General features: G+C 33.4%; 1 protein-coding gene across 1 annotated transcript in view; it reads right to left on the reverse strand.

Moving 5' to 3' along the window:
* The window catches only part of LOC118743166, a 39,703-nt gene that overhangs the window by 14,092 nt on the left and 6,414 nt on the right, over window positions 1-19,197 (reverse strand). Inside the window, exon 2 of the mRNA XM_036475698.1 lies at window positions 97-232. Coding sequence (XP_036331591.1) covers window positions 97-232 — 136 coding nt within the window. The remainder of the gene's footprint in view (window positions 1-96; window positions 233-19,197) is intronic.

Consider the following 19,197-nt stretch of genomic DNA (forward strand, 5'->3'; position numbering starts at 1 on the left):
ATCTGGTACATCTTGCTCGAGACCCAGCGCTATAAAATTGACAATTGTCAAATTATTGACAATGTTATAAAACGAAAAACACAAACTGGCACTTACGCTGCATGTGAATTAATTGCCGCGGCATTTTGTAATTTGGAGGATACATACGATCGTAGGCTTGCTGATCGGTGGTAAAAACCTCTGGTGTGGGTATAATGAGACCAGTACATATTGCCCGCTGCAGATGATGCTCCTGGAAAAGCAGAAGGCAGACGGAATTGATTAGTGAATTATATTCTTATTTATAAAGGGTAAGAGTAGGCCTCTAGACCCATACTATATTGTAACTAGTATCACAATGGACCTGCATGGTCTAAGTGAGTTAGTCATTGGACCGACTGCCACATCATATTATAACTATAACCGAAATAAGAAAAGTAAAGTTACGATTGATATCTTCCGTGCAGAATGCAATTTGATTTTATTTTACTAGATTTTTTCCTTAATAAAGTCGTAGAATTTGTCTAACTGAACACAAAATGTGGAAATGAAGAATTTTGGGAAAACAAAGCCTCAATACATACATATAGAAAATAATTGTTTTTAAGAGAGGTTAGGTTTTAAATGTTTATATCGTTACCTTAATAGAAAGAAAGGCCCTAACTCATACAGTCGCTGACAATGCAAAAAGCCGCAACTAAGTAAATATTTAAAATTCCCTTTTGATTGATTATGATGCATTTCATCGATATATGTATAAGTCCCCACGTCATTTTAAGTAATAAAAAATGTTAGTCAGTTACGGCTTTTTTGCATTTCAGCGACTATATGAGTTAGGGCTTTTCTATATTAAGGTAACGATATACACTTTGTTCATACCAGTATATAATTTGGTGGGATTTTGTGGACTTCAAATCCTATGATCTTAGGATACTAGTGTTTAGTATCATTTCTGGAATTTCTGGTAGCAAGAGTTCTTCGTTCAATCTAAATAATAGATTATAAATAATATTAAAACTGTTTGCTACTCATGCCATTTGTGATTGGGAAGAGATAGCATGCAAATAGGAATGGAAAAAAGGGAAAAATATCGAACGATGCCTTTAATGAGATGATCCCACCTCATTGTATTGTACGCAGCTGTTACGTTGAGCCTTACCGCAAGGACCCCAATAGTACAATGGCCAGTTAAGGCGCGAACCAGTGACGAAATATGTAAACTTGTAAGCTTTAAGAGACGGTATCCATCTACCCGTGGCCAAAAAGACTTAGCCATCTTGCGTTCCAAGGTTTAATCGCTCTATGTTCCAATGTAAAAAATTACAACTACTAAAAGAATAAACCTAGTTTTTTGCGAGAGTTCAGAAATGCATCTGCGTAGATTTTGTGAGTTGGATATCTTCTTTGTTAGTGAATAAACCCACATACATATAAACAAAATTTACGAGAACTTGGAATTTGCATTTTTTAATACTTCTTAACAAGGGGATTGCATAAAAATAGTAGTTCGGTAACAGTTGCGTCATAAAACGATCTTTTAGCAACCTTCTTTCACAGTTCTACGTTTGCTTATAAAGTAAGTAAAATCGCAACTCAATTCCAAATTCAACTATCAAATCAACATTAAATTACATACTTTGGGATTCATTGTGTTATTCGCTTAAAATTAATTCCGAAAGGATCACCAAATAAAAGTGTATTCAAACGTGGTAATTTGCGCGTCAAAGTTGTTGCAGGAGCGGTCAAACTTTGCATGCAAAAATACATTCAAAAGTAGTTTTTAATTTCCGGAAAGCAATAATTGATATTTTGTTTAAAGTTCACAAAACTATTTCACAAAAGCATTGCATTTGGTTAGACAGTACTGTCTGTAAAAATCTAAGTTAAGGGCGTGTCAGACTTGGCAATATTTCCATTTTTTCCAAGCAATTCGCTGTGAAATTGTGAAAGAGAAATTTTATTTCCATGTGTGAACAGCCTGAAAGACCTTTCTGTTGATCTTCGGAAATCAATTTCAGAAATTAAAGTTGCAAGGCGTGACTGCAACTCAAAGCGCGCAAATCGATTTCGAAAATATATTTCAACTTGCTCGTGCTGCACTAGCAATCTGCAATTCGCCTTTCGGAGATAAAAAAAACCTCTTTCGAAAGGCACTTTACATGCAAGGTGTGACTGATCATGCAACTGCTTTCTGAAATTTCTCAATTTGACAGCCTTTTCGACATATATCGAAAGCAAGCTGAAATTATTTTTTGAAAGCGATTTGCGCTCTTTCTGCTATAAGGTCCATTCAATAACTTTTCCAGTAACTACTTGCAGCGAGAGCGTACAAGAAAAATAGATAGTAAGCAGGAAAGAATGTTACTCATACGCCATGTACACCTGAAAATACATTTCTCGAAAGCTTATCCTTAGAATAAAAAATTAACTCGATTTTTAGAATCAGCGAGCAACTCCATATAGGAATTGGATATGTAGTGGCGTCCGTTGAACAATTTTCCTGAAACCGAGTGTTATTTTTCAGATTTGTCTTTTTTTAGTGCCTTCGTTTGCCTTTTTTGCTATTTCTAGTGCCTTTTCCTGCCTATTTCGCTATTTTATTTTGCCTTATCCAGCCTATTTCGTTGTTTTATTTTGTCCTTTTTATAGGTTTTTCGGCCCTAAAAATCCGTTCCCTGGTCATAAATATCAAAAAATATATATTAAGTACATAGTTTTAAATTGTTCATCCATATTTTCATTTCACTAGCTTGCTAAAATTTTTACTAACAAGAATTTGCAGCTCTTTCGGGTTGTTACGCCCTCGAAATCACTCTCTTAAACATTTGATGGGCTATTTAATGCATTAAAACAAAAAAACTTGCAAGTATGGATTTCATATTGAATGGACCTCTATTCACGCCTTGTATTTTCATTTCCAAATAACGACGAAAAGTACTCTTTGGTTAGTCACACGGGAAAGTGGACTTTCACTTTCTCAATTTGATAGAAAAGCGCGTTCAAAAAGTACTTGTGTTGCCACGTCCGACTGCACCGTTAGTTTAGAGTTTTTAAGCACATTTTCCTTATCGTCTTCGTCCCAAGTATTTTATCAAATACATATTTACAGCAATTCAACAGAAAAACAACATTAAAAGCCCTCAAACGACGAGTAAATTAATGCATCATGCCAGCCAAAGGGCAATAAAATGAAAGTGAATCATTACTCGCAAACGCACACACTACCAAACACATTTTGTACACTCATGCATGTAAAATAAACTAAATTGCATGAAATAAATAAACTAAAACTCTACAATTCATCACGTTCAACACATGTCGACAACAACAGCAACCACACCACCACACTATCGGCAAAACGTCAAAATGTGTGCATAAATATTTCATGCATATTTCAGGCGTAGCTTACGTACTCGCTACTCGTAGGCATGAAATATAGATATCTATGTATGTATGTACGTGTGCATACATTTTTTCACATTTACACATGTTCACTTTCATGTCACAGCTCGCCGCCTGGAAGGAAAATTTCTGAGCTTTTGTAAAGATATAAAGAGGATAAGTGCGCGCCAATTTCGTGAGACCGTCACTGAGTACTTAAGACTTCGCCGATTTGCTCAGAGTGGCCAGGTGGGTGGTGCAGAGTGCCGGAAGTTTGATTACAAGCAAGTGATATTTGTGTAAATAACTGGCGCGCAAAATGTACATATTTTAGTTTTCCAGATGGGATGACGTTGGCTTTTGGAGACACAATTCAACAATTCTGTGGTTAAGATGGATAAAGACAGAGCAGGAAATTAACTAATCAAAATAAAGTAAAAGGTGCTAAAAGTAAAGTTACGAAAAATCAAATGAAAGACATTTTTATTATAAAACACACTTCGGCAAAAAAGTCCTGCTGACGTGGCAACATTTTCATGACAAAAAGGAAATCGATAAGGAATTGAGGAAATTGAAAATCAAGTAACACCCACGAATTGAAGTAGACAGACGTTCGAAGCCCGGATAATTTCGATAACTTGTGCTGCTGCAACATGAATAATTTGATCGATGAATTCTAAGGCTTACTTATGGCACCTTTCCCTATATAAATGGTAGAATTTGTGCTGAGCGCATATGAAAATGGGATTTTACGACTTCTGAAATGGGACATGAAGATATGAAGCTATGTGTGCTGTTGATGTAACAGCCCAACAATTGCCCAATTGGGAATTCAAGATAGCCTGTAAGGGAGTGCTCACGTATATAAATGCCGCCCACGCCAAGCTTGATATTGACAATGATGCATGATGATATACATGTTGCACAACGTCTTCAAAAGGGGCACAACTCAAAATTACACGTTTGTCAGAAAATGGGAAAAAACTATTTCTTAGTACGTGATAATCATGTGGGCAAGGGAGACTTTATCTTAGGTTTTTTTTTTAATAAATTATAACAAAAATTTGCCCCAGGTATTGCTGAAAGGTAAATAAATAAACGTTCTGTGTACATTTTTAGCGCATAATTTCAAAAATGCCAAAGTATGAGTTGTGCCTTTTTTGAAGACGGCGTGCGATATATAATAAATTAATGAAATCGCATGTGCAAATATATACATATATATATTTTTAAATTCCTACAAAATTAATAAGTACATAAATAAACAATGGACAGAATAAGCAATAAAAGCAACAAAAATATATTTTCGGAGAAAAAAACTTTTATAGTATGTACGTGAATGCCTATAAATGCTTTGTATATGGGCAATCACAAATTTTTGTTGGAAAAATAAAGAGACGAATATTTTTTAAACAGTTCTTTCATACATTGTGATCAGTGGTTTAACAACAAAGTTCGCAATAATAAAAGATTACGAATTAAAGAAAAAGAAACAATGAAGCACTGCGAACATTAGTATCATAAGAAGCAAAACAAAAAAAAAACAGAATAAGCAAACACTAATTGAGAACTTGTCAGATGCCAGATAGAACACAAGAAACACAAAAAAGAATTAATAACGCGTCACAAAAACTTCTTTTATGTTAATTTCTGTATGTTTTCAAAACTATAGCCGCTAGCCCGAAATTTTGCTGCGCTACACTGGCGATAGTTGGTATATTCTATTTTAGATATCGCACACGATCTTCAAAAGTGACACAACTCAAAGTTTGGCTTTTTTGAAATTATTCACTAAAAATGTACACAGAGCAGTTATTTACCTTTCAGCAAGAGCTGGAGCAAATTTTTGTTATAACTTGTTGAAAAAACCTAAGGTAAAGTTTTTCTTGCCCATATGATTAGCGTGTGCTAAGAAAGAGTTTTTCTCCTTTGCTGACGAATGTGTAACTTTGAGTTGTGTCTCTTTTGAAGACGGTGTGCGATATGTCACGCAAATATAATTTAAAAATTACTAAAATTGTTTCGTTTTTAGACTGCTTTCTTTTTATAAACTTGTCACCCTTTGTCTAGACTTTACAGTTTAGTGACTGGCGGTCAACCAGCTAGCGTAAAATGTGTAAAATATGTATCTAGTAGCATATAACCATCAACAACATTGTCTGAAGGATTCATTTCAATTAGTTTTGTAAAAATATTCTAAGCAACCGGAAAATTATTCTAAATTTTAAAATCGGTGTTGCATGTTTTTAACCGGCTTCCAAAAAAAAGAGGAGGTTATCAGTTGGTCGGAATATTTTTTTATTTATTTTTTTTATTCATTTTTTTATTTATTTTTTTATTTATTTTTTATTTTATTTTTGTATTTTTTTTTTTTTCTTTTTATTTTTTTTTTTTAATGTATGTTACCGCATAACTTTGGACCACGTCAATTTCGGTACTTCTTTTTGCATCAGAAAGGTAGTGTCTCAGAGGTGGTCCCATACTAATCTGGTTATATATATATTCTTTGTTTTTATATGAGAAGTCGGTTTTCTTTTTGCTAAAAATTACTTGTATTGCATAAATTAATAATTCATGAGAAACTTTATAGTTATTAATATCATATAGATAATAGGGGTATTCTCTGAGTCTTGCAAAGCCCTCGCATGGTGCACAGATTGCACGGTAAAAACCGGTTTTCGTATGGGACAGATTTGCAAACCGTGCAATCCGTGCACCGTGCAAGGGCTTTGCAAGACTCAGAGGATACCCCTAATATCTTTTCCAATAACTACAAAAAAATTAACCATCAAATTAATGGTTTATTAAGAAAGTGGCATAAGTCATTTAATCCGTTTAACTTCACTGATCATTAACCTGAATGTATCTGAACGCGTCTGTTATTCGTTCAACTTCATCAGCCAAAGGTTAAAATTTTTGTAACTTTATGACGGTAGAATGCATTCAGATAGAAGTAACCAACCATACGACACAAGAAAGTGTCGTACCGGTGCACACTGGGGCGCCCCATATAAGCGAGTGCACAAATTTCTGAAATAATTTTCTTTCCAGTAGACTCGCTTTAAATCCTTTTTAAGAATAAATTTTTGACGTCTTATCCCATTATTTATCATGCATCAACCCATTGGGACTTAGTGTTTTGTAATGTCTTATGTTCAGTTAATTAGATTTTATTATTATGCAAATTATGAATAATTTAACCCATTTACGTCTTTGACTTAACGCATTGATGACCATATTTTAACCCATTAGTGGCCAATTTTTTATAGTTTTTCCCCAGGTAATTTTATTAAAAATAGGTAAGTTTAGGTTACAATATAATACTTAGAACTAGAGATGGGCGCGTAAGCCCGCGGGTACGGGCCGGAATATTTGCTTTCAGCACGAAATATTTGGAAACCGATAGAAAAAATAAGATACTTAGTAGTTTTGTTTACATATCTGTACATAAAGTACCTTCCACTTCCACTCCCAGAAAATATATATAATCAAAATCTTTGATGTAAAAAATTGATTCGCTTAAGTAAATATACATACATAACCACAAAATTAAAAATATGTAGATATGTATACAACAATAAAAGTTGGCTCTTTATTTCCGGGCTGGGATGTGTCCCGTCCCCACTAAAATTCTAAACGTGCGGGCTGGTGCGTGTTTTTTAATGTTGATTTTGCACTCGTGTCGGGCCGGGCCTGAAAATTTAGGCCCGTGCCCATCTCTACTTAGGACTAAGTTAAAAGCTACAAAAAGTAATAACAGTAACAATGTGTGTATTTCTTGTAATCGCTAGAAAAGAGCATGAATCAGGGGAAGTCATTTATATAGAGATCAGTTAGATAGTAAAAGATAGAGAATGCAATGGGAAACAAAATATTATGGGATATGTACATTGTCAAAACAAAAGTGAAAGTAAAAATAATTTAAGCTGTCTGACAACACTTTTTAAGAAAAATGTGTCAAAAAAGTCGAAATAATTTTTAACTTCGTCTTTGATTCGACTATGAATATGCCCCATTATGTTTTAAATTTAAAGGGATTTACAAACTAAGCATACAAAATATCAAATAGCAATAATGTATTTAATTAGAAACATTAATTAATAAAAAAATATCTACTATGTTTTTTTGGAAAAAGTAATTAAAGTTAAATAAAAATAAAATAAATAGTCAAAACTTTTTAATATGTGGGTGTCGTATAGTTATAATAAGCACTATTAAAAGGATTTTAAGTATGCAGTTTTGTAACCCATTTAATTGTAGCACATTAAAGTTCAAAAAATGGCCAAAAATCAACGGTATGTCCTAGCTACTTCAAACTGGCACTTTAACCAGAAGTATATCTTTTTGTGTTTAATTAAAATCGAAGTGAAATTTTTAAAACCAATTTAATTAAGAATGCGCAAAGTTCTTTTGGTTTTAAACTCGGATCCTTAATAAGGAAGGAACATACTTTATTGCAGTACTGTCAAATTTAAAAGCGCTTTGCACATTAAAAAAAAAATGATTTTGAAAATTACACTTGGAAAAACTAGGGGTTGGATTAGTTTTTTTAACATAATTTTTTTAAAACACATAATTCCAAAAAATACACCAAACAATTAAATAAACTTTATTTTAAGTAATGAAAAAAAACATAGTAACGCTTTCTTACAGTAACAATTTGAATTGCACATTTGAATTTCGAAAAAAATTTGAGTTTCGAAAAAAATTAAATATTGTTCAAATTTGTCAAGTTTGGGCACGCATATATCCCAGCCGAAAAACGATAGAAAGGTGAAAACTTACCCCCAAATGTAGAATTTAATGGGGAATAAACCTGCGTTTTTATTTTCCAAAAAAAAAAAAGATTTTTTAAAAATGTAATTTTGAGCTCGGATTTCATGAAAATTGCCTCTTTTTCTGCTTAAGAGATAGAGTATTTTCAATAAAGAATGTCCACGATTAAGCTTTCCCTGATTCCATATATAAACATTTGATGTTGCCTTTTTTAAGACAATTTCCATTTTTTGCCTTTTCTACCTTTAATTGTAAGGGACAAAAAAGCCCTTATTCCTGGTAATATGAAAGTTTGAAAAGTTCCATATTTAAATTGGGGTTTTCTCTTTTTACTTGTAAAATAAACATTTCTAAAATAAATGTCCGCCGCTGTGGTATAGTGGTAAGCAGTGCGCGCTTCCACGCCGAAAAAAAGGTTTTTTCTTAACAGCGGTCATCCCCCGGCAGGCAATGGCAAACCTCCGAATGTATTTCTGCCATGAAAAACAGCTTATCATAAAAATAAAATCGCCGTTCGGATTCGGCGTAAGACTGTAAGTCCCTCCGCTTTGTGTGACAACATCAAGGCGCACGCCACAAATCGGAGGGGAAGCTCGGCCACACACTAACATATGTATGTGCAAGCGCCAATCTATATTATTATTATTAAAATAAATGTATTTTTTGATTATTTTTCGGTTTTTTTCTTTTTTAGTGTTTTCTTTTGCCTTTTTTGCGATTTCTAGTGCCTTTTCCTGGCTATTTCGTTATCTTACTTTAACTTTTTTATATGTTTTTAGGTCCAAAAAATTCCGTTTCGTGATCATAATAAATACGTATTTTCAATGTACTGTTCGCGATTTAAATTAAATACAATTTTACCAAGCATTGGTATAACACTTACCGTTGTCACACGTTTGATCCACTAGCTTTGTATAACATTTCTCGATCAAAGTGTGACAACAAAAAAGAGCGATTTGTTTGTACTTAGAAACTGAAATCAAGGCTTCTTATAAACCATACATCGATTTCCAAACAGCTGCGGGCTCTCGCTGTTGCGACTTAAGCCATTAGAGTGAAAATCGGATACTTAATTATCTTTTTACTGGTAAAACAAAGTAAGGTATTATATGATTTACAGATGGAACGCCTAGAATTTGTAACATTCCAACGCCAAAGGGAAGCTCTGTGTATAAAGTAAAATTCACTTAGAAGAGCTGCTCACAATAGCGCCATAGTATATAAAGTCCATATGCAATGCCTGGAAGCTGTGACACAAATAGGCAGCCAAATGAAAGAGTATATAGTTACGTATGCCTGTACATTCGTATACATATACTCCGTAAGCATGACGGAAGAGCATAGAGTAAAACAATTTCCATTTTACGCCCACGTACAATATTTCCAAGAGGCAAAGAAATTCCGTGAAGCACTAAAAAAGCAACAGAGGGAGTACGTAGAACAAAGATGTTGCTCGCATCACTGGCAAGCAAAACAAAATGGACTGGCGGCTATGAACTCCAGAAGCTAACAACAACAAAAACAATGGCAGCAGCACCCGTTTCAATACGAATAAAAAGCAAAATCAAACTAAACTAATCGACTTTAAGAAGACTGGAAAACACACATATTTTTCTAACAACAACGAAACAAATTTAAGGAATAATGAAAAACAAAATTAACAAACTTAAAGCAAAGAGCACCAAAAAAAATAACAATAAAAAGAAAACGCAAAAACAAATTTAGCCAGTGTTACGCGCCGAGTAACGTATGAAATGAAGTGGAGTAGCCCGAAACTGCCAGCACATTGCGCAAAAACAAAGAATGGCACAAAGAAAAAGATTCAAACAACCTCCAAGCCAAAAACAAAAGCAACAATCTGCTAAGCACTGACAAGCGAACTCCGACAATGAGCAATTTCAGCAGGTCACGACTCACGTTCAAGTCGTCATTGACTGTTCAAATGCGCCAGCGACCAAGAACACAAGATTGGCGCAAACGAAAAGCCATTACCGAATCAACGTTTTCGGTGGAGAGTAGAGCAGCATAACGATCAGTGTTGCCGTTTTAGTCCTTTGATGGCTAGATTTAGCTACAACATACTTTTTTTGGCCACATAAATTTGAAATTGGTCCAAGCCCTTTTTTTAGCCCTTATGCTTAATTAGATCTCGTTTTTTTCGTTTATGTAAGAGATGCATTTTTAAACTAAGAAAGACATATGTATATATATTGTATGTTCCTTACATTTTTATATATGCTTATTTTGTTGAATGGCCAGTCAAGTCAAGTGTATGTTCTTGTGGTGTGATTGTACCAGCTGCTGGCGCGACTTCAAAAACAATTTGAAATTTTTATGATTGTACCAGCATGCTGATGTCGTGAGTGGTGAAATTAGCTCATTTTTCTAAGTAAAAAGTATTTTGGCACTATGAGTCAAAGCCGTGTTTGTGGAAGATTACGTTCAAGATATTGCAGTTGTGAATTTAAAAAAAAACAATGTTTAACAAAATGGTAGAAAAATTACGAAATTTCGGCTCTAATAATTTTGATCTTTCGTGGACCTCATTTGTAAAGAAATAAATATTGTACCAGCAAGCTGGTAAGTTATATGCTTCGAGCCTGATGGTACAATCACTTGATGGACACAGCAAGCTGGTGTCGTATATTTCCCCTTTTATACAAAAGGTTTTTAGTTGGATAAAAAATTAGCTATTTTCCCCGAGTTCATTGTTTTTCTATACCATACCATATGTATATGTAAGTAAAAAAATTTAGCTACCATTTTTAGCCACGACTTTTTTTTAGCTCTTTTTAACCCTTTTTTTTTAAGGAATTTGACTACCACTAAAAATGATTCGCGGCAACACTGATAACGATTCCATTTGAGTTGCTATGGCTTAAAAATTTTAAATTAAAGATAAACTTAAAAATGTGATAATGAAAGTCAGATGGAAAGTGGACATAAGAGAGTTAAGAAAGATAAGCAGCAAAGCGTAAATACGGCAATGAAGGAAATGGGAAAATTTGCAATTTAAATGCAGAATATGTACACATGAACATATTGTACGTAGGTATGTATGTGCACAGAAGGATTAATACGAAAGGAGGCGCTTTAGGGTGTACACTTGGGCAGCTTGATAGCAGTTGATGGTTCTAGGCGGTGGCTGAAATCAGGCAACTTGAATAGGCAGAAAAAATTTTATGATTTTATTATTCTCTAGCCAATTTTAAGTTGTTTAATTATATAAACTAAATTTGTTAACTGGGCGAAAGGTTTTGAGTCGTTTTGACGTACTGAATAATAGAGTACGTTTAAGAAATTTTACAAGGGAAACAAAAAGTTTTGGATTTTGTATGGAACATACTATCCTGGTTGTTCTATGTAGGTATTTCTTCTTTTTTTTTGCTAAGACATCACCCAGTGGTAGATCACTAATATAAACTGTGGCAGTGAGTACTTAATGTTCTCATTTTTTTTTTTTTAATTTCCATGTGCACTACACCTTTGCTTTGCCATGAAGAAATCTGAAAACAGCACTCAGATTCTCCATTCGATAAGAAACGATATGCAGTGGCGCCTAATAACGTCCAATGGTATCACAACTAGTTTTACCACCTGCAACGACAACATCCTGCTGGGAAAAAGATAAAATTGCCGCAACTTCGTATACTGTATCTCGTTTAGCGAAACTCAGAAGATAAGTTTTGTCATTGGCGTTTCAATATGACCGTTAAGAGAAACATTTAAAGGTAAATGTTCAAAACAAACTTAACAGTATAAGAGTAAAATATCAAAGTCAAAGAAAACGTTGCTGTTGGTTTATTTTTCCCGACAGCAGGATAACATGTTGTATTTGATAACGAATATCTTACATCCCCTTTTAAAATTTGGGTTGGAAACCAGTCCGTTACAGACTCTCTAAACCGAGTTGAGCCAGGGATTGGCGGAATTTCTTTAAAAAAAATGTTTACTTGTTTTATTTATTTTTCTACTTGGTATATATTTTAATATTTTAGCAAATTTTTTTATTTTATTTTTTATCTTTTTATTTATTTTATATTTTTATTTCTTTTATAATTTTTAACTCTTTTTATTTGTTTAATTTTTTTAATTTTTTAATTATCCTGATTTTATCTTACCTATCTTATTTTTAATAAATCTTATTTTATTCGATCTGGCACATAAGAAAAGAGAAGTCACCCCTCCCATCTTTGACAGCTCTAAAGACTTTTAGGGACTCATTAGAAAAGGGGGTACAATTTCCATTTTAACAGAGAAAATTTTAACTCGGGTTACGCACGGCATCCACAGTATTTTTGCGCATAGCTTCTTTCTGCGTCAGCGGCCCTCGCCCGCGTTTCAAAAACATAACCTTGGCCGGTCTAATTCTGGCTACATCCAAAATTTACAAAAAATAGCCTACTCTAACGGAATTTCCTAACACATTATTGTAGGGCAATTTGAAATCTTTTTTACGTTTAATGCTTTGACTATCGTGTATATTAAGATTTTTTGATTTGGTCACGCATTTGAACGCATTAACCCATATTTTCCATTATTTTTTTATTTCCTATTTTTTTCTAATGGTTTTTTTATTATCTATTATTTTTTATCTTCTACTATTTTTTGTTTTCTATTATTGGTTATCTTATATTTTTTAATATTTTTTTTTTCTATTATTGGTTATTTTCTATTTTTTATTATTTTTTTATTTTCTATTATTTTTTATATTCTATTATTTTTTATATTCTATTATTTTTTATTTTCTATTATTTTTATATTCTATTATTTTTTATTTTCTATTACATATTTTTTACTATTTTCCATTACAAATTTTTGTATTTTCTATTACATTTCTTTATTATTTTCTATTAAAATTTTTTATTATTTTCTATTACATATTTTGTATTATTTTATATTTCCTTTTTTTAATTCTATATATTTTTCTTTTATAATTCTATATTTTTTTATAATTCTATATAATTTTTTATTACTCTTAATAATTCTATGCCGAAAGCCCTCTGCAATAAAGGCACAATTCAAAATTCAAAAAGTAAATAAAAACACTTACTACTCCTCTTAAGTGCCTCATGTATCTTATCCTTGAATAATTCATATCTAGTCCCTACTACTGACTGCACTAACCGTTACTACTTACTTTAATAAGGATTAGACATCAATTAGACAAGGATTAGAGACATGAGCCACCTAACAGCAGTAAGGGATTTTATTTTTCGAATTTTGAAATGTGTAATTTTCGCAGAAGATCATGGATATAGAATTATTAAAAGTAATAAAAATTATTTTATCTATAAAAAATGTATAGAACTATAAACGTTTTTAAACATTCGTCATTTTTTTCGAGCTAAGTTAATACTTTAAGCAAAAACATATAAATCAAACTTTTTTTTATTTTCCGTTTTCCTTTCAGTGTTTCCTATTTTTTATTATTTTTTTATTATGTTGTTTCTATTTTTTATTACGTTGTTCCTATTTTTATTTGTTTCTATTATAGTTTCCTATCTGATAGTTTTTAAATATTTTCTATATTTATTTTTTTATTTATTTCTATTATTATATTTTTTTATTTTGATCCATAAATTTTTAATTTTTTAATATTTTACTTTTAATTTTAGATGTATATTTTTTCAATTTCTTTTTTATTTTATTTTATTTTTATTTAAATTTGTTGCTTATTTTTTTAATTTTTTTGTTTTTCTCATGTGTTTAGTGAATTTACGAATTCGTTTCCTTCGTTTCAATTGCTAATGTAAAACACTAAGTCCAAATGAATAAATAAAACAATTTTCCACTGTTCAGACTAAATATAGATTATAGCGTTCTGATATCGACCTACTAGCACTTTTAATCACAAAAAAATAAAAAATAAACAAGTACCTATGTACATATGTACTTGGTGTTGATTAATTACAGGTAAAAAAAAAGCTTTGCAACCATTTAAACATTCAACCTATCTTATCAATAGAAAGTACAAAAATAAATAGAATGAAAAAAAGCAAAAAAAAAATTACCAAACGTTTAATTTCTCAATTTTATTATCATTTTCAATGAACTTGAAACAAGCACTTTATGAAAAAAAAGCTTAAGGTGGGGCACGAAAATGTAGTTAGGATCTGTGCATGCAACAAACATATGCACATATGAGCACTTATGAATAAAAAAAAAAACGTGATGCTAAGTAATTACGCGCATGACGTTCGTGGAGTTGACAATTTATATGTGATAAGTCATTAAATTATGGGTACATGTAGTACATCGTTTTCACCTGAATTTTTGTTTTTTTCGTACAAGTGTTTTTTTCCTTTTTGTTTTTGTTGTTATACAACTGCGTAATAGCACCTTGCCGCTTTAGCAAAAGTTGTTAACAAAAATTTACATGCTTTACTTTTTGGCACTTTTTAAGCTATCGTGAGCTGCGCGCTTATTTACAAAACAAAATTTTAAATTAATACGTTTCAAATATACTAAGTATTACCGAAATTTAAATTTTTATGGATTTTAGGAATGTCACTGTATCTATGTTTGTAGGAATCACAATCGAGACAATGGACTTCTCAGCCACTTCTTACCCACTGAGGCTAGGTATGCATTTTTCCAGAATAAGCGAAGTTAAAGCATACGATGGAACGACTTTTTTCAAAAACAACGATAGAATGCTCACTACAATAAGAAAAACAATAAAACAAAATGTTAAGGGACCAGCGCATATTGAAAAAAAAAATGGTAAACTCACAATCGCATAAAAAATGTAACTGGGTGTCGCAATAATTGAATGCTAATGGTGGTGCAAATATTGAAAAATTTAACAAATTAGCAAACAAATAAGAATAATAGAAAAATAAAAACGTCTGTTACTTCTTGAGTTATACTTTCTTTCACTTGCTTAAACAGCAACTTTCTGCTCTTTACAAATGCTCCACAGTATTGTTTTGCTAACAATACGGCTAGAATTACTTACAGAATCACTATATGAAACCTTAACAACTAAACGAAGTTGCACAATCACACAAACAAATGCACAAGCAAAAGAAAAATTAAAAAAAAAAAAACGTTCGCAAACAAACCGCTGGCATTCGCTCAGACCGAAACGAGGGGCGATGTTATTGAAAGGTGGCTATGAGCAAAAACAACAGCTACAACAACACACACACACACACTCAACTACATACATACATACATACATACATACAAAGCAATACGACGACGTTCAAGAAATCCTACAGCTGCAGGCAATGTACCAATATTCCCACAACTTTGCTCTTATTTTCGAAAAGTTGTTTTGCTTGCTTTGCAAAATGTGATGCTAGAGGTTAAGTGTGTGTGAGTCAGAGAATGTTGATATTGTTGTTATTGTTGTCGCTGATATTCCCATCATCCCGTTTGCTGCGGTTTGATTATTCTGTTTCTGATTTAATGGACAGCATTTAGTGCCGGATCGAACGTGATTCTTTAGACGGAATCGAAAGCGAAACTTTTTTATTTTTATATGGAAATCTGTATGGGGTTTTTCGATTTTCGTTCCCTTGAATCACATAGTGCCAGGTCCGGAATATATGTAAGGATGATACATAAGGTCGATGCCGTTGCAAAACCGCCTGAATCTCCGTAGTTGCAAAAATAAGATTTGTTAACCTTGAACTGTAGACATCGAGCTCCACGCTATAAACCGTAATTTCCCCAAAGTACAAACTAAGAATTCTAAAATGTATACCAACAGGTCATTGCAGTTAACAAAGTCACCTACATTAACTCGGTGTCTCGTCCAACGTATTATTCCGATCCTGTGACAATGCAACTGATACTTCTGAGCACATACTCCTCCAATGCGATTCCCTGACTAGAGGACCAGAGGCATTTCGGGTCATTAAGCCCGTAGCGGAATCCTCGTAGCGGACACTCGATGTCACCAAATAATTTCCTAAGAGGGCTAGGACTGAGCGAGGTGATGTTTTAAGGAGCAAGACGGCACAACAATAGATATACTGGTCCCAGTGCATACCTCAACCAATATCTAAATGAGTACATGGTAATTTTTGTTAAATATTTGCAAGGTTTTTAATCTTAATTTTTTTTATATTTTTTTTTATAAAACATGGACCATGCTCTAACCAAAACGAAACGTCTGAAAATTGCGTTAATTTTTAAATTTTCTTTTTGCTCACAGCTTTAGCGGTTTTTTCTTTCTGAACTCCAATTGCAATATTTAAATTACAGATTAGAATTAAGAGTAATACCGATTTCGGATTACGAACGGAAATTCGCGATTTGCAGAAGGAAATCCGGCCGAGTTTTGCCTTAACTCGTCTGAGATGCAACCATCGAGTTTCTTTTTACATGCAGATTGATGAAAATGTTCCAAACCTAATTATTCGGTAGATCTTGTGGCAACACTGTAAATTTCGCTAGTGATTAGTTGTGAAATATTCGGTAGGTTACTAATTCCAATAGATTTGAAGTGCATTTATATATGTATCAGTCATTGTTTCAAGCATTCGAAGCTAATTTCATAAGTGGCAATGTCTTTTGCATAATAATAATATCGAACCCTGTGGAGAGAATTCTTGGTTTTTTTTATTGTTTTTGTTAATTGAGAGTTAAAAGTTTCTCGTGCCGAATACATAATATATATGTATTGTATGTATGTGTATAAAATTATACTCTTGAAACCCAAAGAAAATTATCACTAAAAGTTTCCCACAACAACCGGTTCTAAGCTCAGGAATGACTCGGATTTTACCCAACCAAGGACTGTTGTATCGGCGACCTATCCCTGGTTAGGTCTCTTAAACGTTTTCCTGCTCAGGACTGGCATCGAGTCAAACCCTGGGCCAGGCACCTACACCTGCTTAGTATGCCAAAGACGATTACACCCAAACTACGTTTCAATCAGTTGCAATACCTGCACCTCAGAACCTGATCAGGTCTTCGAACTCACCGACAGTGGACCACGTCATTTGTGGACCCGTCCTGTTCTAACAGAACAACCAATACAGCTGCCTCAGCTGTCCCACTAAACTCCCGAGCTGCCTCCACGGCTCAGCGAAATTCACATGCGCAACGCAACCCCAAAACGACCACCTTCCAACATAACACAGACACAGACACAGACACAATCATACTCCACCTACACGCCGCTGTAACCCAAGAACGAGGACAAACCAACAACTCCTGGTTCCTCACACTGTCCTCGGCGTGTAAACCCAGAATATACTGTATTGTAATATTTGTAAAAAGCAATTCCTGCCTTGGTTGGTGCCACTTTAGTGTACATATGTTCACGACTTGATCCACGCAAGAATAGACGAGCAACTTCCTAGGCCCTTGTTGAAGTGCTGCGCAACCATAACAATAACAACCTCAGCCAATGACAAAGAAAAGTTGCTGGCTACATACATACCTTCTGATGTCCCAAGAACACCACCTGCCGGAGTAGGACGAAATGCTCACCGTGAAGAAGCACAACGAAATGCTATTTAAACAGTTCCTCGTAGTGTATCACAGCCGCGGGCATCACAACAGATACCTGCTTGCAGCAGAGCCCTCCCCTAGGCATGTCAGAAAGCATATGTACGAACTTTCGGACAAAGTCCAAAGTTACGGACGAAGCGAGAAATTGGGGGAGGAACTTCGTTTGCCTTGGGAGACCCTCATCAGCAAAGCCATACTTCCCTCTGGCCCAACGTTTTTGTCGACTTTTATAAATATGTATGTATATGTTATCTATAAACTAATACCGATCGCTGTATTGTTTACTGCTGAACTGCTGACATTTGTCGTTTTACCAGGCTGCCTAGCGCTGTCTTGGAAAAATAAACGATACGATTGCTTTTACATGCGTCCCACGTTTTTTTAATTTAAATCTCATAAATTTTTTGAATTGACTTCTGCAAAAAATTATTTTAGTCCCTTTATAGAAACGGGGTTATTTACATTATATTTTTTTATTCGACTTTTTTATAATGAACTGGGTACGAAAGTGGAGGTATTATTCTGAGAAATTATCTTCTAATGGCGTTTTCTTTTATACAAAAAGTGTTGCCTTTTTATTGCCCTCTCTTTACTATTTGTGGGTAGAGCGTATTAGGAAGGCAACATTTGTCGGTAGAAAAGAAAACGCCATAAGTCTGCACAATAAACTATTTGTAATGATTTGGCATTTTCTTTCTCTGACCGGCTTAATTTCATAACAATAATAAAATAAAATTTATTATAAAGTTCCTTATACATACCTGGGTTTTTTTACAATCATATTTTAAGGGTTAAGTGTCACTATATTGAGTTTACACGTACATATTTACTTTGGGTCGTACGTGTCTTGTTATCATCAGTGCATTTTTTTTGGTATATTGGCCTACCCTAATTTCCAGCCGCAATAGGCCGGTCCTACTGGGCCTTAGGGCCACAGGCCGGAACGTTGTTTTACCATCCATTCAAATTTTTCGTTCAACCGTCAGGTATGAAATCAGAGCAGCAGCAGAGAAATTGTGACTCGAAAACGGCCTATTTCTCCGAACATACATACCCTTGTGGTCAGCTTATTAAGTCAAGTGACATTTTGACTAGTTTTGGCTATTGTTCTTTTATTTATTTAATATTTATATTTTTTTTATAGAATTTAATGAGCTACAAAACTGCATACTGAAAAATTTTCTAAAAATTCGAAATAAAAAGTTTAGAATTTTTGGAAGCGAATGTTAAAGTTTGTTGAATTTTTGCACGAAGCTTGAAATGTGGATTTATGTGGCGCTGGTTAGGTAAAGTGCTATAGTTTTATAAAAAAATATAAACAATAAATAAACAAAAGGAATATAACCAAAACTAGTCAAAATGTCACTTGACTTAATCAGCTGACCACAAGTGTACATATGTATGTATGTGTGTATGTATTAAACATAAGGTTAAAGAACTGTTAATTATCAAACAAAGAAGCAACGCTTGTGATAATTGTAAATACCGATGTATACCTACAACTAAAAAACATTTCTTCGCAATATATCGCAAAAATACAAAAAACAGCAAAAACCAATGTCCTAAAATAACAAATTGCGAAATGTCTAT

Source organism: Rhagoletis pomonella, unplaced genomic scaffold (genome assembly GCF_013731165.1).
Source record: "Rhagoletis pomonella isolate Grant_MI unplaced genomic scaffold, Rhpom_1.0 Rhpom_scaffold_00007, whole genome shotgun sequence".
Taxonomy (NCBI): Eukaryota; Metazoa; Arthropoda; class Insecta; order Diptera; family Tephritidae; genus Rhagoletis; species Rhagoletis pomonella.